The sequence below is a fragment of the Protopterus annectens genome, chromosome 12.part0, assembly GCF_019279795.1.
Source record: "Protopterus annectens isolate FY-2018-M chromosome 12.part0, PAN1.0, whole genome shotgun sequence".
Classification (NCBI taxonomy): domain Eukaryota; kingdom Metazoa; phylum Chordata; order Ceratodontiformes; family Protopteridae; genus Protopterus; species Protopterus annectens.
This window is the reverse complement of record NC_056746.1, coordinates 339,068,733-339,089,064: the sequence shown is the minus strand read 5'-3', so window position 1 is coordinate 339,089,064 and position 20,332 is coordinate 339,068,733. Positions and strand designations below refer to the sequence as shown.

Genomic DNA, 20,332 nt, shown 5'->3' with positions numbered 1-20,332 from the left:
GTCTGCTTCATCCAGGGTTTTCACAAAATGCCTAGCCCCAGTGACAGCCTTCTGCAGGACAAAGGACATTCAGATTTGCCTCTACTTAGATTGCTGGATTCAGACAATAGATGTAGAAAAATTCAAAGCGGATCTGCTTTACATCCAAAATATACGGACTTCAGTGGGGTTTACCATCAATACCCAAAAATCTGAGACCAACCCCACAAACAGGATTGTGTTTCTGGAGCCGTTATTCGACTTGACTCTTCAGAAAACTTTTCCTCCTCCAGACAAGATTACCCTTCTAACTTTGTACTTCAAAAAGCTCCTTGTCAGGAAGCATCTCCTTGACTGAGAATATCTCAGATCCCTGGGTTGCATGGCATCTTGCTTCCTCATGATCCCCCTGGCCAGGCAACATATGAGGAGACTGCAGTGGTGCTTCAAAAATGTGTGATGCCAGCATTCTTTATCTCTCATCTTCAGGATAAATCTTCCTTGTCTCAGGAGAGAGTTTGCCTGGTGGGGCCAGGCATGCTCCCTCAGTTTGGGCATTCCCCTTCAGTTTCATCCCTCAGGGCCAAACCCTGACAACAGATGCCTCAGAAATAGCCTGAGGAACTCGCTACAGCAACTTCCAGACTGAAGGTAGGTGAGACTCCCAGTTAAAAAAAAAAAAAACACATCAACCTAAAAGAACTGGTGGCAGTCTAAAAAGGATTGATTGCCTTCAAAGAAATATGGAAACCAGGAGTCCTTCTGGTAAAGACATACAATAAATACCATGGTTATGTAGTGCATAAATGGGGGGGGGTGTACTGTTATTTCTTTTGTCACCTGGCCATGCACCTTTGGGAAATGGCCATCTCCCTAAGACTGCATCTCATGGCACAGTACCTATCAGGAGAAACCAGTCAACTAGGGCTTACCTTAGCAAGAGACTGTGTCAGATGCCCACTATTGGCAACTGCAACGGAAAGTTTTTCTCAGCATAGCCAAAGAATGGCATGTGCCACAGAAATATTTTTACCACCAAAGAAAATACTCACTTGGAAATGTTTTGCTTCAGGACCAAAGCAAGGTTAGCCTGGAAGACAAATGCCTTTTCCTTCCCTTGGGTAGGACTATTCATCTATGCCTTTCCTCATACCCTTGCTCACCATGATACTGCTGAAGAGCCAGGGGTCATTCTAATAGCCCCAGATTGGCCAAGGCAGCACTGGTAACCCCTTTTACTCAGTTTAACCAACAGGGAGCCATGTCTGCTGCCAGAGAGTGGACCTGTTAGAACAGAACAAGGGCAAAATTTTATACCCCAACCTGCTCACACTCAAATTGACAGCTTGGCCGATGTCTTGATCCCAGGGAAGAGGGAACTGTTCAACAATTAAGTTCTGGACATTCTAAAAGAAGCCAGGAGACCTAGCACTAGAAAGGCTTACTCCACCAAATGGAAAAGATTCATTATATGGTGCACACAAGAGTCAAAGCCCTCGGCAAGCTCATTTGCCTGTGATCCTGTCACACTTGTCAAACCTTTTCAAAAAAGGACTATCCTATTCCTTTTTAAAATCCCTGCTTCAGCTATTTCAGATTATCTGCCTTCTCGTCGTCCTCTGTTTTGCCATCCTCTCAGGAAACAGTTCCTCAGACGGGCTGTCCACATTAGGCTCTCCAGAAAACCTCCTTTTATCCCCTGTGACCTCAACTTCATTCTGGAGAAGCTCACCCTCTCACCTTTCAAATTAGCTGGTCTGCAGATATGACATTAATGACCTAGAAGACTGCTTTCCTACTAGCCATTATTTCAGCTAGAAGGGTTTCAGAGCTTCAGGCCCTTGTGTGTGGATCCTTTCATTTTCCACCCAGACAGAGTATCTCTTAGGAACAATCCTTCCTTGCTTTCCTACTAGCCATTATTTCAGCTAGAAGGGTTTCAGAGCTTCAGGCCCTTGTGTGTGGATCCTTTCATTTTCCACCCAGACAGAGTATCTCTTAGGAACAATCCTTCCTTTATGCCCAAGGTGGTAACAGAGATTTCTTTAAACCAGACCATACACTTGCCTACATTCTTTCCTAACCCTCAAACAAGGGGGGAAAGGATTCTCCTTACTTTGGATGTGTATAGGCAACTGCTTTATTACTTGGGTACAATCAAGAATATCAGGAAGGCAGATCAGTGTTCTGTGCTCTTAGCCAGTAGCAAGGGCATTTTGGAAGCAGTTACTTGGTCCTCTGTGTATGCCTTCACCAGACATTACCACCTTCCTACCTTTTCCAAGTCAAGAACAGGGTTTGCCACTGCCATCTTGCAGGGCATCGTTTCTTTTCCTTAGTCCTTCCATCCACCCTCTTTTTAGTTTTGGGAGTAATCCCATAAGTTAGGGTGCAATGGTGAAGCACTAAGAACATAGTACAGTTATATACACTTACTATAAATGTAGATGTTGGTGTATTCACGGTTTACTATCATAATTTTGAAGACAACTCGGTCAACCGCACTATGTTCGAACACGGAAAGTCAAACACGGCAATGTCGAACTTCAAAAGCAAGCTTAGGAACGGGTTTTAACATGGGTCGAGATAGGAGCGAGGTTTGTAGTTCAGCAATAGCAGCGTACCCCTATCTCGACCCATGTTAAAACCCGTTCCTAGGCCTGCTTTTGAAGTTTGACATTGTCTTGTTCGACTTTGTGTTCAAACATAGTGCGGTCGACCAAGTTGTCTTCGAAATTATGATAGTAAACCGTATTCACTGTTGTAGTATGCTTTTCTTTTCCTCCTTCCTTCTCCTCTTGCTTATGGGATAGGGTTGGTTATTCTCCTGAGTTCCAGGTTACACTCTCCTCCTTGAAACATATTCTGGAGTCTGTGGGCTTAGGCCCCTGACCTTACCTGTTAAGAGGCCTCCTACCTTTTTGGGGCATGAAAGTACTGAGGTCATGGCACTGGCTGACCTCCTTTAATATCCAGACGTTGTTAACTAGCTTCTGGAGGAGGAGGAGAAAATTTTGTGGTAGTTGGGCCAGCCAAGGACTTCCACAGCAGTAAATCCCATAAGTTAGGACTGCAACACTGAATACACTCAAACATCTGCATTATGGTAAGTGTACACAACTGTATTTTTCAAACCTCAGCCCTATTTCTGGATCTATCCAAGGCATTCAACACGGTCAGTCATCAAATTCTCTTAACTGAGCTACATCTCCCAATGGGCTGTCACCCTCCTCACCTAACTGGTTTCAGAATAACCTTAATAGCCGGTCCCAAGCAGCGAAATGTCAACAGGACTTCCCTTTCCTTCCTGTATCCATTGGAGTCTCACAAGGCTCTATCCTAGGACCATTACTGTTTAACTGGCTTATCAATGCCCAAACACAGCAGCCAGAGAGACTGCCTTAGTACAATATGCCGATGATTCCACTCTGTATGCTGTTATGACCCTTCCCATGCTCCTTGCACTCATCCAGAAATCTTTCTCCATAAAGTTTGGTGCAGCAACTCAAAACTTGCCCTGAAAATAATTACTGTTCACCCCCTAGCACTATCCCCCTCCAAAAAATGCCTTTAATATACTATCATCCAACAAGACCAATTTAGAATTGGTATCTCACACCAAACTAATAGATATGATTATAGATTATGCCTTCACCAAAGCCATAAGACTTGCCAAAGTCTAGACTGCCTCTATAGAGTACAACACTACATTACTGACTTTGCCAGACCAAACGCAGCCACTACTTTTCTACTTCTCACCCTGTTGTATGCCTGTCCTATCCTAACGGATCTCATCTCCTCTATTTCAGCCAAACTAGAACAATGCTACAATAAGTAGCCATGTTTGCAGCCAATCAACAGTTTAGGTCTCATTACTACCTTGCTCTAAAGCAGCTAAACTGTGCAAACGTAAATAATTCTGTTTTACTCTTGATTAATTGCAGCCTTCAAACTACTGCACAGCCCTAAAAAATTCCAGTCTCTACTCCATCATTCTGCCTTCCACTACTAAAGCAACCTCTGCACTCTACTGAGAAGTTATTACTCTCTATAACTATAACTAAACCGAACAACAATGCAGGATACTCACTGTATTCACACTGCATTTCTAATTTATTTTATTTGTTTTATCTATACTTCTTTATGCTTCCCCAATCTTTACAAACCTTCACCAAGCAGAACTTTCCAAAACTGAATCATGCTACAACAAAATTGCCAAATTTGCTAATGAAGCCACCCGTAGGTCCCATCACTGACAATCCCTTAGACAACAACTCAGCTGGCTTGAGTAACCTCATATCCTCCTACTCAACCAACTTACCACTGTCCATAAGCTCTACTACTTTCCTTTGAAAACCCCAGCCTTGCAACAATTAATTCAACCCTATACACCTCCAGAAACCTAAGATCAACACAACAAAACCACATAACTGTCACCAAGCACAAAAATGAAGCTGGCAAATCACTCTTTGCCTGCTGCATTGCAAAAACCTGGAACCTCCTACCTGATCACCTAACCTCAACATCCTTACCTTACCTCTTCAAAAAAAAACATAAAATCCCATTTTATGCAAAACTGGCTATGTTCATGTCTTCCCCCAGGCTAGACCAAATCAACTCACTGCTATTAATACTCTCACAAATAATCACCATTGTTCTTGACCTCTAATAGTTTAGTGATACAAAGCTAGAAATTAAAGTATTCTCTAATGTCTTACCCTTTTGCTCAAATTTTAGCAGATACTCAAATAAAACTCATATCAAACTATTGTTTTTATCTGCATTCAACTAAAATACTGTACTCTGAGTTTGAATATCTTGTACCTTGTGAATATTACTGATGTAATGTAACAAATTGTGTAGCTATCTGCATGAATACTAATGAATATGTATCATGCTAATGTTAACTAATGATCTGAAGTAGTTGACTTCATTCTTCCTGCATATATGGGTATACTGATCTGATTCAGATCTGAGCCGTCAAAACTTTTCAAGCATCAGCTCCGAGCTCCAAGCTTCTCCCCTACCTATATTACATCACGTCCTCCTGTCTAGCCCCAGATCTCGTTTGCCGCTCGGAGTCCGCATCGTGGTCTCTGAGCTCCTAGCTAGTTGGTAAGGTTTTTGGTCCTTTGTTGCTAGTTGCTGAGTGTGAATACCTTCCCTTTATCCTTCCTTACATCGCGTTTGGTCATCGTGTTAGTTTAAAAAAAAAAAAAAAATTTATATATAGTTATTAATCTAAGTGTTTGTGTATTATTGTGTTACTGTTTCCCGCCTAGGCCCAATCCCCTGTTGTGTGTGTGTGTGTGTGTGTGGGCAGGCCCTAGGGCTTTTTCTGTCTTTTACTATGGCTGAAAAGCCTAAAGTTCTCTTTAAAAAGTGCACAGTGTGTGGTCATAAGCTTTCTCCAGCCGATGGCCACACTCTGTGTGTTCTATGTTTAGGGGTCGCCCATCTGTCGGCATCCTGCGACATTTGTTTGGGTATTAACCCTAGGGTGTTGAAGGATCATCGGGCTAAGCTTGTGGCTAAAGGTCTGCTACCAGCTTCTGCCCTGGAGTCTGCCTCTGTTTCCTCCCCAGCTGGTGACTCTGAGCAGGCAGGGACTCGACCTCCCGCCAGGCCTACTTCCTCTGAGTCGTCTCACAGAGGTAGGAACAAGAGAGAGAAGGAGAGGTGCCATAAAGAGAGGGTCAGGCCCAGAAAAAGGTCCCCGGACAGGGAGTCCATCTCCAGCCCCTCTTCTAAGGTACCCAGGTCTCGTTCTCCTCGGCTCTGCTCTCCCCGTTTCTCGCCGGAGCCGTCTGAGCCGAGGCACTTCCCTCTGATCCGACCCAGACCTGAGTCAGTCGCTTCTTCCAGAGATAGAGACTGAGTGTATCCGAACTTGATATGGACAGGCTTATGAGGAGGTTCATTCAGAACCAGATTCATATGGAGGCCAGAGCCTTCTTCCATTGGTGAGGGTCCTCCTACTATGTTCCACCCTATTGCTCCTTCCCCGATCCGACCCGACGCTTCGGCATTCTCGGGTCCGAGAACTTTTGGAGCTGTGGGGTCTGTGCCGATGGTTTTCGTTTCCTCTATGCTGGCCGTCACCTTGAGTTCCTTGGATCCAATCTCAGATCCAGGGGACTCTGAGCTGTGGTCGGGGAGTCGGACCCGAGGGTCGAGACCTCGATCTTTTGGATCCCACCCTCTGTGCCCGGACTACCCCGATGTCGGCTCTGGTCCCTGCTTCGGTGCCGGGGAGAGCCTCTTTCTTACGTTCTACGGAGGTGTGCTCTCCATCGGCATTTGAGGCAGTGGAAAGGGACCTCTCCCAGGTGTTGAGACCTCTGCTCACATCCTCGGATCCCACCCAGACCCCTCTGATTTCAGATTCTGCTCCCATGGCCCTGTCTCAGGGACAGCCCGTGCCAAGGCGACCCCTGGATGTTCCCCGCAGGGAACCCGCGGAGTCTTACGAATCCTCTCCAGAGAGCCACACTGGAGAGGAACCTCGCAGGTGCAAGAGGAGGCACTTGGACTCCCCTGAGTCCATTACCACTGATACAGACTTGGATGAAGGAGAGGGTTCCCCCAGATCACCTACCGAGGACATCTCGTTCGGAGACATTATGGAGATCCTCCGCCAAAGAGGAGGTTGGTCAGCCCCCAAACCCTCTGTGGATGAGTCCGTATTCCTGGAGGCCTTTGGCGTGGGCACATCTACTTCCTGGGTCTCCCCTCCAGCTGACCCTTTGGTGGACCACATCACCACTAGGGCATGGAAGGATCCTGACACCATAGAGCCTATGCCCAAAAGGCCAGACAAAATTCTTTCCCTGCCGTCAGACAGGCAGGCATGGTCCAAGGGAGCCCCAGTAGATGCTTTGGTGGTTGCAGCTGCCACAAAGAAGGAACTGGCACAGGAGAGTTCCTCGGTCCATCCACCAGACAAGGAGTCCAGGTCAATGGATCATTTTGGGAAGCGCATGTACTCGTCAGCAACATTTTCTATCCATAGGTAGGTACTAGGCTATTGGCCCTTGAGCCTATATAAGCCTAGCCAAACAATGTACCCAGGCTTTCGCCACCCAAGAAAATTATTTTCCTGTGCCCTTGTCGAGCAGAGCCACAGAAGTGATCCCTGGGATGAATTTCCTATTTCCCATCCAATCATCAAGATTTTTCTTGAGTGCTAATGAGGAGCTCTGTTTGACATAGATAGGTAGTCTATTCCAGAGTATGGGAAGTCTCTGGGACAGGAATCTATCCCTCCAGCATGTTCTGTTTATTGTGGTGACAAGGTTTAGTTCCCTAGAGCATGTAGCTCAGAAGGATTGGGATTTCTTTAAGTGGAGCATGTCCTACAGCTCTGGGTTTGACATAGCTTTGTATGTTAGGCAGAGATCGCCCCTTAGTAGGTGATATGCGATGGAATAAAGCTGTAATTTTTTGAGATGGTCTGCATAGGGCATCTGTTTGAGGCCAGTAATCCTCTTTGTGAGGTATTTCTGTGGTCTTTCCAGTTGTTGTAGATGTCTTGTGAGGTACATACCAAAAGGGGCGTTGTACTCTATAATAGGTCTAATGAGTGATGAGTAGAGGGGAACAATGACCTCTCTTTTTTCTGGATGAGAATCCTTTTGTGATGAGATGAGCCACGTAGAAGGATTTCCTGACCACTGTGGCGATGTGATTATCAAAGGAAAGACTACTGTCCACCTGTGTCCCAAGGTCTAACATTTTCAGCATTAAGTAGACTACCAGCTATATGGTAGTTCATGGGTACAGAGTTTTTACCAAAGAGGATGACAATACACTTTTTGGCATTGAGCTTCAGGCCACCCCCCCAATTAATGGTTAAGGTGTTTGCCTTACAAACACAAGGTACAGGGTTTGAATCTGACAAGGGATAATTGGCTAGGCTTAAAATGGCTCACAAGGGCAGTTAGCTTAGTACTTAACCTATAAACCTATCAGTGACGGAGAAGATCTTCTGCGTTTAGGGTCAACGTTGCTGCGATCTCTTCGCATCTCCTTCCAACGCGAAGTGCAGCAACTTTTTCGCTCTGATCCCCCCTCCGGGGGATGTCCCCAGGGATGCTCTAGTCCATGCTTGGCCTCCCGGGCTACTGTATGCTTATCCCCCATTACCTCTCATTCTGAAGTTCCTTCAGAGAGCTTGCCGGCTACAGTGCAAAGTCATTCTCGTAGCTCCCTTCTGGCCATGCCAAGTGTGGTTTCCTATGGTCTCACCTGTTGGCTCCTCCATGGACTCTAGATCCTTGTCTGGATCTAATTTCTCACCCGTTGGGCTTGCCCCTGCCCAACCTGGACAGTCTCAAGCTGACAGCTTGGCTGCTCCAGTTCCCATGATCATCAGGACTCCCGGACTTTCGTCCCCTGTTAAGAATATTCTGGTAGCTTCTCTTAAAGCCTCCACTAGGAAACTTTACAATAGCAAGTGGAGAAGTTTTTGCATTTGGGCCTCTCAGCGCAATCAGAACCTGTTTGCAGTCCCTGTTCCGGTCATATTGTATTTTTTGGCAGATCTTTTTCGGTCAGGTGCAAGTGCTTCCACCATTAAGGTTCAACTGGCTGCCATCTCCAATTTTCATGTAGTTGAAAATAAGGTCGCTCTGGCTTCTGCCAAACTGTGCCAAGCCTTCCTGAAGGGCACTTTTTTATTGCGACCATCAGTTAGAGACAGTGCCCCCCCCCCCCCCCTGGGATTTGACTTTGGTCCTTCAGGCCTTGACCCTTTCGAGCCAGCTGGTTCTGTTCCGATGAAGTTTTTGTCATGAAGACGGCATTCTTGGTCGCTATCACTTCAGCTAAGAGAGTTTCAGAGTTGCAGGCCTTATCCTCCTTGCCTCCCTATTTGGTTTTCCACAAGGATAGGGTTTTGCTGCGTATGAACCCTTCTTTTCTTCCCAAAGTGTCTTCAGCAGCCAATATTAATCAATCTATAAATTTGCCAGTCTTCTTCCCAAATTTTCAGAATAGAGGTGAACGTAAGCTTCATTTATTGGATGTCCATAGACAGCTTAGTTTTTACCTCCATAGGACTAAACCCTTCCGGAAGTTGGATCAGTTGTTTGTCTCCTTTTCAAAATCATTTTTGGGCAAAGCAGTTTCGAAAGTGTCCTTAGCAAGGTGGATCACTCTGTGTATTGCACGAGTTTATAAGGACAAAGGTTTATCTCCTCCTGGTGTACTGACGGCTTATTCCACTAGAGCAATGGCCACTTCTGCAGCTTTCTGGTCAAGAGTTCCATTAGACGATAACTGTTTAGCAGCGACTTGGGCCAATTTGCACACATTCATCTCTCATTATAAGTTGGATCTTATTTCTAGAGAGAGAGCATCCTTTGGCTCTGCGGTGCTCAGAAATATCCTTCCATAAGGGCCTCCCAGGAATACTAGTAGCTGGGGACTCTGTCCCATATGTGCAGAAAGAATTAAGTCAACTACTTCAGATAAAGAAGTTATGTTCTTATCATAACCTTCCATCTGAGTAGTAGACTTCATTCTTCTGCACCTTCCCTCCCTCCGTCCCCCTCACTCTTCAGGGTTTCCTGTTTAGGGTTTTGGTTATGTTGCTTTTTAGTGACGGAAAACTCGATCTGGGGCTAGATGGGAGGAAGTGATGTAATATAGGTAGGGGAGGAGCTTGGAGCTTGGAGCTGATGCTTGAAAAGTTTTGCCGGCTCGGATCCAAATCAGATTATATACCCATATGTGCAGAAGAATGAAGTCTACTACTCAGATGGAACGTTATAGTAAGAACATAACTTCTTTTTTTGTATACATGGTAATGTTAACTAATGTAATGTAATATTTGTGGAGCTTTTCTCCCCAGGCCTCCACTGAAAACGGGCCTGTGTCCAGTCGGATTTTCCCGGTAAACAAATGTAAAATAAAAATAAATAAAAATTTCTAATAGATGGAATACCATCCCACTCCACTTAAAGAACACTTTGCAGCCTAAAAGACTTTAAATTCCAACTGTAACCCCTGGTTAAATTGTACAAATAGAGCTGTATGAATTTGTGCCATGACTCTCTGCTGCACAAATCTGATGAACTGTTATTACTGTATCCTCCTATATCATCTCATTTCCTTTATTTTCCTTGTGTCTCCTCCTCCTTCTTCCTTCCTTTGGGCTGCTCTAACTCTATCCTAAAAAAGAAAATAATTCATATACAGCCCATGTAACAAGTTTTTAATCAGCTGTTTATAAATCCATTTGGGTTGGTATCATTGTTAACCGTGTTTACCTCTAAGCCACATGGCATGGGTTTTGATTCTTATCTGTGAAAAGGATATCAGCTAGGCTTAAAATGGCCCACAGAGCAGCTAGTATAGTACCTAGTCTATAAAACTGTAAATGGTGTAACTGATGTCAAGGATGTCTGAATAAAGGAAATGTTGCTGAATGAAACTGGCTGCAAATGATGTCCATATAATAGAGCTTTGCCTCTGCTGAAAAAAAGGCAGTGCTCAATTGGATTTTCCCAGTAAATAAATGGTAGTAAAATAAAAAAAATGACTTCTTCAAATGCTGAATTAAAGTGTCTTTCTGTAAAGGAAAAAAAAAGGTCAAGTGCAAGCCTACCGCTTCATAGCTCCTCTTACCACCTTGCAATTGCCCACTTCACCTCACCCCTGCTACGTTATGGAAAGCTTGCTTAGTTAGCTGATAGAACATCTCAGTAGGGTGTTTCTCCTTGATGTGTGCTTAAGCAACTAATGTTCCTTTATTGGGGACCGCATTGAAAGAATGCACATTTAGCCATACTGATTTCATTTGTTTGACAAGGCAGCATTGAAAACTAATGCTTGGGAGTTGGAGTTTAAATGCTTCATCTTCCACCCCAGCTTGATTGATGTATTAAACACACCTGTATACATGGGCAACACTCGACCAGTTAGTCATACATCTGGACATAAGCCATATAGGGGTAGCAGCATAATTGTATCTCTTGATTATCTGCCCTTTTTTACAGGACTAGCCTTCCTTAAACCTTTTGACTTGACTGCTTGGCCATCTCTGCCATATTACCATACCCTACCCTTCCAACCATTGCCATGTCTCGTCAGCGGTTACTGACTTTGGGGGAAGGGTCTGACAGTGGTTAAAGTGTTCTACTCCCTTGGGTCAACTGCCATTCATTCTGACTTTTCTTTTTCACCTAAACATTAGTGACCTTACAGTGAAGTGAGTGGACTAGAATCCTAGTTGCAGCATCACTGGTCTGAATTATTGCTCCATTAAAAATGACTAATCAAAACATATTTATTATTGGAGACCCTGATGAGACTTGTCGTTATGTTGTACTGGAGGGATAGTTTTGTTAAAGGAAGTTTACAAGTCAGCATATTTCATCTGTTGCCAAAATTTAAAATGAATCTGTGACCCAAGTGGTGCATTTTCAAAATGAACAGCATGAGCATCTGACAAAAATGTTCATTTGGTGATGGAGTTACCAAATAGGCCTCTGAAATATAAATTAAGGTCCAAAATTACAGCTTTTGTGAACTGCATTGTCTGTGTATAGCATTGGTGAGGGCTTGGATAGCACTGTAGGACCTGAAATAGGAGTGCATCTGCTGTCCTACCTCTGGTGTAACAATAATACTATTGTAACTTTCTTGGAATCCTTATTCAGAAACACCCTCCTTTTGGTGATGAAGTTAGCAAATACCTGAATAGTATAGGGTAAATAGGGCAAAAAAAGTATGGCTTTGGATTTGAGAGCTAGCCTCCACTGTCTTTAGTGGAATACAATACAGCGAATGTCATTTGTGGTCAGGTCACCCAAAGGATATGGGAAGAGGATTGTCTGTCGGGCATCTTCCATGTCATTTGTCAACCTAGAGATAGAAAACTGCCATTTATTGAGGGGTCACAGTTAACCCTCCTCCTGAAGCCCTCCTTGGCTATTGCTGCATTCTGGAGGCAGTTGGGTGGGTGACTGCCCCAGCATCTATGATGATCCAAATTGCCAAGGACTGGAAGGTCCAGGATATAAAGCTCAAAGGGTAAGAGATTGTATTTGTAGAAACCCACCTCAACAAAGTCCTTGCTGGATGTTCTTCTCTGTCAAAAATCCATGATAAGGTAAAAAGTACATAACTTCTAACGCATGCCATCCAGCAGATATCCCTTGGCCATAGACTGTTTACTGTTTTAAAGATTATTTTGAAGGACAAAATGATCCTGAGACTTGTACTCTTACTGGTGTAAACCATTTTATACTAAAAGAAAAATTCAGAATGATCTCTCTGCAAAGCTTTTTTACTTGCCTATCATTAGTAGCTGAGATGGACGGATTTAGACCTCTAGGATGCTTAGATGCACATTTAAAATCAAGGAGTCAAGGAGGTCCCTGCACCTCCTGGTCAAAGCTTTATCAATACCATTTCATGACTCTATCCTTCAGTCTATCCTTTAGTATTGCCACAGTCCCCTGAGTGAGTGAGAGTGGTTGTACCCCACCAGTGGCTGTGAGGAGTCAAGATTTTCCCCTGTCTTGGGGGTCCTAAATGAAAGACAAGTACTGGTAGAGTTTTTACTGGAATGTAGAACAGAAGCTTCCATTAAAAAAAGAATAATTAGTAGAGCATATGAAATATTGCATGACAACTAAGAATCAGTCAAAGGAGGTGAAAAAGGATTGGGAAGAGAGATTGGATAAGCAATTCACAAAGAAACGATGGGAGGATATATGTATGTCTCCCAAATATGCAACAAAAACTAGAAGATGTAGGATTTTTGCCTAGAAATGTTTACATAGATATTTTTATACCCCAAGTAGACTTCAGAGAATTTTCCTCAAGCAGACAGCAAATGTTGGAGGTGTGAAGGGGAAGAAAGAGGTAATTGGGTACATATTGTCTGAGAGTGTGGCGAGTTGGTGGACTTTAAGGATTCTCTGTGGGATACATTGTCGGAGATGCTGGGTAGGCAGATTGGTCTGACGAGAGAAAGGATTTTTTCTGAGCTGTGATACAGACTCTGCATTGCTAGACATGGTAAGGCTTGCTGTGTCTAATAATGGTGACTGCCAAAAAAGCAATTTCTAGAAAATGGAAATCAAAATGTAAACCAACTATACTGGAAATAGTGAATATAGTAACAAGAGATAAAACAACAGGAATTGAGATCTTTAGAAAAGGGTAGGAGCAAATTACATAGGAAAGAATGGGAATTGTGGGAACAATACATACAAGGGAGAAATGAGGTTTAAAAGGTGGCAGGATTTAAACGAGCTATGTAATGTGTGAGTAAAAAAGATTAAGTAGATCATAAGTGATGTGTAATGTTTGCATCTGGGATTGTATCAGTATGGTTTGTGATGTAAAATGCTTGCAACTAGGATTGTGTTGGTGTGGTTTGTTTTGTTTATATAAACGTATGATTGCCTATGTAGTAAGTGATGATTTAATAAAGATGTTTCTTGCTTACAAAAAAAGGCAGGAATTTAATATTTTATGGAATATTGATTAGGTTGTATTATATATATATATATAACAATATATGTGAAGTATAATGTTTATGTTAATATAGTTTGATTATCTTTGAATGAATGTAAACTTGCCTATGTAACAAGTGATAATTCAGTAGAGGTGCTTGGAGGAAAAAAAAAAAAGATTCTCCCCTTTCTTGGTGACTGGTTCCTTGCTGCCCCAGCACAGGATGATTTTTCCCTCCCTTTGCAGTCTGTGATCAGATTGTTTCAGTGTTTCTGATTATTAAAATTAATTTTGCCAAACCACACTTTCACCTTCACCCAATTAATAACATTCATATGCTGCAGATGCTGGTGATCAGTGTACAAAGTAATCCTGCAGGATGACAAAATCCAGACAATTCAAACCACCGGGATGGAATCCCTGCTGCTATTGCATTGCTGTGGTGGAACTTGTGTGCAAGTGTGCTCAGATATTTGAATCCAAAGTTTACATGGTACCCCATGGTGGGCTACACATGTAACCTTCACAGTGGTTATCATGACTCTAATACAACCAAATACAAGCCAACATTGTCACACTGCAGTTAAATTCTTGGAAGCCCCAGCTTCCCTTGTAGCTACATTACCCAAACCTGACTGTTACCTTTCCTTAGTTATATTTCTCTAGTATCTCTGAAGCATTTAGTATGCTGTTGGCAGCCAAATGGTGATGTGTGCTGCAAGTAGCAGTAGGGCCAACACTCGAAACATGACCCTAACTAAAATCTAACTGCTACTAATGCAGTTAGCTCCGATATGCACCCCCAGGGAAAAAGTAGAAAATGATTCAAGGTGACCCATTCATAAAATTGTATAGGAGATATTTGCATCCTGTTCAGAAAGCTACCTTTTTATATAACATAGTTACCATATCTCACTAGGCTGAATGCAAAAAGCAATCCAAGTTGTAGAAAGCAGATGAAACTGAATACATGAGAGTTTGTACTGGGTTGTAATGCATTTTGGAAAAGTTTAAAAACAGCACTTCATTTTTGGCTGAAGTGCAGTTTACTATCTAGGCTTCTGTAAACTAGAAGTTAGCCAAATAGGCTTTGATACTGTCTGTATTTTTATTTATTTATTTTTGTTCATAGTCCATAACATTTGCTTTTGGAAATGAAAGGAGTGAACGGTATTGCTGAGTTGCTACCCACACTGAAAGTTACATCTGTGATGTATTGGTATATTTTTCTGTACACTACTATTGTGACTCCATTGGCCCAGTCTTCTTAACTGGGTATATCTATGGAGAGCAGGCTGCCATGCATTATGTACCATAGTATTACAGCTTTTGCAGTTGTTGACCATCTTAAATGCCATATTTAATATGAACATCAGTTGTTTTAAATACTCTTGTTATGTAGATGGCAAATGTTATATAGACCACTAAATTTCATGCGCTCTCAATTATCTGTTTTTTTTTTTTGTCTTAGGGGTACCATACTTGAACCGGGAAGAGGAGCGACAGTTGCGAGAGCAATATGAGGAAAAATTATCACAAGCCAATGGTGCAGGCACACCATCTTTTATTTCACCTAACACAGCCAAGGGCCCAGTAGTAGTTCCAGAGGAACACAAAGTATTTATTGATAAAGTTGTGTAAGTTGGTCTCCATTACATGTCCTTTTGGCATATTTTCTTTGAAGTTACCTTAGACTTTAACCTTTAGATACATTTGTAGCACCATAGATTTTTAGAACCTTTCCCAAAACATATGTTGTTTTATTCAGTTAATCTGATTCATTAGTAGATGAGCTGTGACTATTCCTTGAACATATATGCTACTGGACGTCACTGCTGAAATTTGGTGAGGGGAAGTAGAAGTTAATAGCCATGAGAGCGCTCCAGGTGAAAATGAGCAACAGTAGCAATAGTGGAAAATTGATAATAATTTCCTTAGTTTCTGGTGTGATTTTAAGGAGGTGTAGTATCCATCAGCAAGGAAGGAGATGGTCAACAGACCATGCTGCTTTGCCAGGAGTGGGCTGCATCTCTCCCACTCTAGGCTTTCCAATATTAGCTAAAATATTGTCTTCCCCCATAGTTCCTTTTTAGGCAATGCCAAACTGAAAATGGTTTACAGAAAATCAAAACCAAGAAAATCTAAAGGTGTCACCATTCAATGCTAGGGGTCTAAACAAAAAAACTCCACTCCCTACAATCCTTTGATGTTTGTGTGGCCACTGAGACATGATTGAGAGCTGCGGAGAGCACACCAGCAATGCAAGGCTATAATCCCTTCCACACATTTAGAACCAGCTACTACACAGACTGGGACTAAAGGTGGAAGTGTCTCATTTTACATCAAAAATAAAAATACCTCATGGCTGGTCAAACAGGACAATGCTCTTGAGCTTCTCCATGTTCAAATCACCGTAGGCAAAAATCCCATATCTCTAATAAAGCTATAGGTCCCCCTCTGATCCAGGAAACCCATAACCTGCATTTAAACTAACTGGAAACACTGACCATCTAACCCAGTACCATGTCCATTATTCATGGGCAACTTTAATTACCCCACTGTATTAGCTGAGAATCTTATATGACACTATATGTACCAGCACAAAGATTTCTGGATTTTATAAACACAAATTCCCTGGACCAGATTGTCAATACACATGCCATGGATGCAGACATACTGGATCTGGTCTTCACTAATATGAGAGGCTGCTGCACGTCCCCTACTGTGTAATGTCTTTTCTTGTAATGTCAGACCACAGAATGGTCTTTGAAATAAAAATAAAACCTGGAAATCCAGTTAACCTTGGAATATTCAGTAATTAAGGCTAACTTCTTCATATTAAGTGATAACCTGGCAAACTTTAAAGTCCCCATAAACCCCGAGAACACTGCTCCCTACGTGGAACTGCTCACAGAAACCCTATACAAGCATGTTAATAGCTGTACAGAGGCAGCTGTACCCACCAGGAAGAAGTACAGAACTAACTAAAACAAAATTAAGCTGCCCTGGTGGAATCACGACATCCAACAGGCTGTATAACCGAAGGAATAAAACCGTGACATATATTATATGAGGTATAGCACTCGGCAGGATAAAAGCACTCTCATCAAACTAAACAAACAGTTCATAGGACAAATAGTCTGCCAAAGCCAAATTTGAGGTAAAGTTGGCCTCCCAAGCCAAGGGCAACCACAAGGCATTATTTGGCAATGTCCACAACCTCAAAGGCAATACACAATTGTGTGCAGAACTTTTTAATGGAGCCACCTATTCTGAGCCAGAAGATGTAGCAAATCTACTGAGCAACAAATTCAGGTCCAACTTTACCCCTGTCTCCCATTAACCTTCCCTCAGGAAATGCCATCAGATGCAACTCCCCTTGCTGTCATTAGGAAACGGGTCCTTAATGCTCTCTCTAAGGCCAAGAACACTGCATCAGTGGGCCCAGACAATATCCCAGAATGCCTTCTAAATATCATGAAATATAACCCATCAGGCCTGCTGTAATTGCTATTTAACTATAGTCTGCAAACAGGCTTTGTGCCTCACAAATGGAGAACAGCAACAGTCATCTTTCTGCAAAAAGATGTGCCATCTGCAGACCCTGGAAGCTACAGACCCATAAATCTTACTAGTCTTTTATGCAAAGCCATGGAAAGAATTATTATGGAAATGATCAATAATGACATGGGGAAACCACCAGACACTGGACCCAACCCAGTTTGGTTTAGTTAAGGGCAGGTCAGTGAGGGCAAAATGGTTCAAACTGCCTACCTTGACCTGGCAAAGGCATTTGTAAGGTGTATAGTTTATATACATTTCTGTTCTTTTCCAGTAGGGTACACGGTGGAGACATCCTTGAAGCTCAGTACTGTATAAACCCTGTTCAACACACACTTCTACACCAGTAGTTTAATATACACATAACATAGAGTTCTCCTACATCTGTAAGACAAGCATATGAATCATGTTGATATTCACAAATGACATATGATTTTTTACAAAATTCTAGATAACTGGGCTAGAAGTGTCACAGTCAGATCCAAGACAGAATACAGAATGCTGCTGAAACTTTAGTCTCCTCTAATATTAAAACATTGTTTTTGTACAGCATGACATCACACACATCTGTTTCCCCACATTATTCCCAGGGTTTTAGCACCTATGTGTTACAATACACACAGATAGAGCTTTGGTCAGATATGGTGCAGCTGCTGGAAGTCCTAAAACCATTTCACTCTTCCTACAGGAGCTGTCAACTATTCTCTAGCCCAGACATTGCATCCCTGGATACTTTCAAAACTATGTGATAATATCTTAATGGCTTAACCCATAAAGTAATTTAATTTTGAGAATATTTTGCAAAGTCCGGTGGGTTAAGATTAATCTTTTTACTTCCAGTATATGCTATTACAATAGGCCTACTTCAACACATCAAAAGCCCACAATATCGAAGACCAAATCATGGAGAGAAAAGTATCGAAACCTCACTTCATTTAACAACCGGATCGTCGAATCTATTCCCATAGTAAGTAACCTATTGGCCAACAGGGTGGACTTTGCACTTTTCCCAACTATAGTACGATCTTGGAGTTGGTATATTTAGTTGGGGTGTGGGGGTTGGGGATGGTACAGTTTCATATTAGTTAGTTGTGGTATGAGTGGCTACTTACCCTGGGAATAGATTTGATGATCCATATGTTCACTAAAATGAGGTTTCAATGCTTTTGTTTCAACAATTTGGTCTTTTGATCTTTTGAAGTAGACTCATTACAACGTGTACATTTAATTCAGTTACAGAAATACATGTACATTTCTTTTACTTCCAGCAGGGTGCACTGTTGATACATTTTAATACAAGCTAACCATGCAAGTACATTTTCACCACAAGCATCTGTACTATACAAATGGCATATAATTATTTACAAAATTCCAGCTAGCTGTGTTGGCTTAAGTTACAAATCCACTGCTCTATGAGCCTGTACAGCCATCCACTTGTGCTTAAAGTGTGTCCCAGTGGGGTATGGCAGCCATGGGGGGGGGGGGGGGGCAGAGGAGCTGCCACACCTCGCCTGAGCACAGTATCACAGTTCAAGCAAGGTTAGTGCAACAGCCATGTGGGTGGGAGTGCAGGATGGGATTTTGGATAGCAGTTGGGGGGTGGGCTTCAGGGTTGGGTAGCAATCATGGACTTTAGGATTAAGGAGCAGGAAGGGGGGTTCTAAGTTTTTATAGAGGAATAGTACTATTTTATGATATGGTGGGTGTTGGGAGTTAGGGCACTTGGCAATTAAAGGAAATAGCAGTGAGCAAGAGAGTGTAAAGCTGATAGTACATAAGCACTTGTAGTATGGTAAGAACTACATATGTTGCATTAGTTATTTTAGTGCTTATGAAAGAATTTTGTGTGATTACTCCCTGCATAACTGAATGAAGTAGCATGAAGTCTGATTCTATTCAACTTCATTACATTAGTGTATAGTTATGGAATAGTGAAACACATTCGATAAAATGTATAGGATTCTCCGTGGTAAGTCTTTGAATTGATTTCCCCTCTTCATGGGAGGCTAGATCATTAAGAAAATTAACTTTTTTGATTTAAAACTTTTTTTAAAGCTCTGTAGGCTCCTAACGGTCCATTTCAGGATTATACATATGAAGTAAGCATATTGGAGATGAGGGTAGTTCTCTCACTCTACAGTTCTTATAGGGCTCCCTCCCTTAAGTGTTTGATATTCAATTTTTTCAGTTTTGGTAATATGGCTGTGGTATGGTATTTGAAGTAGCAGGGTGAGACTCCTTATGTTCCCTGTTTCAAGAAGCCATAACGGTGTGGGAATGGGCCGTCAACTAATCACTTTCTGCTAGCTTCTTCGAGAAGCTACTCCCTTGTAGATGGCCTCATTTGTTTTCTAATGCTGCATGGCTGGTCTCTCAGCTTGTTGGTATGGAAGAGCCTCTTATTCTGGGGAAGACATGATGTGACCTGTATGCATCTCTGACACAACACTAAACATAGCTTCCCTCTGTCCCCTCAGCCCCGTTACTAGTGTGGAAGCTACCTGAAGATGCTGTTTTCTAGAGGTGACCTTCCAGTATGTTTGTACACTTGCCTCTTTACATTTTACCCAGGTTTATTGAGGGAAACCCAACAGAACAAGTCCAAAGTGATTCTCATGGTTACATTTTGGGCTGGATAAGTTTGTTTCCCTCTGCTTTGGCTTTATCTTAGAGTCTGCCCATTTGAAGGTTTTTAGAAGCCTGCTAACTCCTCTTGACCAGCAAGCCTCACTTGTTTCTTTATTCCCTGAGCTTGACTGCTTGATTACTCCCCTTCGATTGATGGCAGGGGATGCTTCATATCTGTCAGTTATTCAAATCCTCACTTCTGCCCAGGCCAGAAGCCTAATACAAGACCGTTGTATAAGTGCAGTTGGACACATATTTTTTTCTATTTGGGCTGTTTCAAAAGTAGTTGGGTCCATTTTAACTCTTGTTCTTGCTATCCTTGATTAACTTTCTCAAATCTTAGATACTAGTTGTAAATAGTTAATTTTTCTGCTGTTGCTAATTTCCACCAGTATTTCATCTCTTTAGCATCACTTATGTTGAGGTATTTTTCAAGAGTACCTACCAAATTAGACCTTCTTGAAGGACACTGGGCCCCCCTGGGATTTGTATTTTGTCCGTTTGAGCCAGCAATTTAAGGTGAGTTTTAAAGCATGCTTCTTTTATAGTTCTCTGTGGTGGCTGTCGTCTCTGAAAGAAATATCTCAGAACTTCACAACTTTTTGTCAGTCTACGTACCTTATCTTTTATAAGGACAAAATGGTGTTGTGAATAAAATCCCTACATTTATAGCCAAGCTATTAAGTGAGTCAAA

The 20,332-nt window shown here is 42.3% G+C and overlaps 1 protein-coding gene across 1 annotated transcript in view; it reads left to right on the top strand.

The window, feature by feature from the left end:
• The window catches only part of PARN (poly(A)-specific ribonuclease), a 1,015,251-nt gene that overhangs the window by 188,288 nt on the left and 806,631 nt on the right, over positions 1-20,332 (top strand). Inside the window, exons 7-8 of the mRNA XM_044088915.1 lie at positions 14,921-15,086; positions 17,869-17,977. Coding sequence (XP_043944850.1) covers positions 14,921-15,086; positions 17,869-17,977 — 275 coding nt within the window. The remainder of the gene's footprint in view (positions 1-14,920; positions 15,087-17,868; positions 17,978-20,332) is intronic.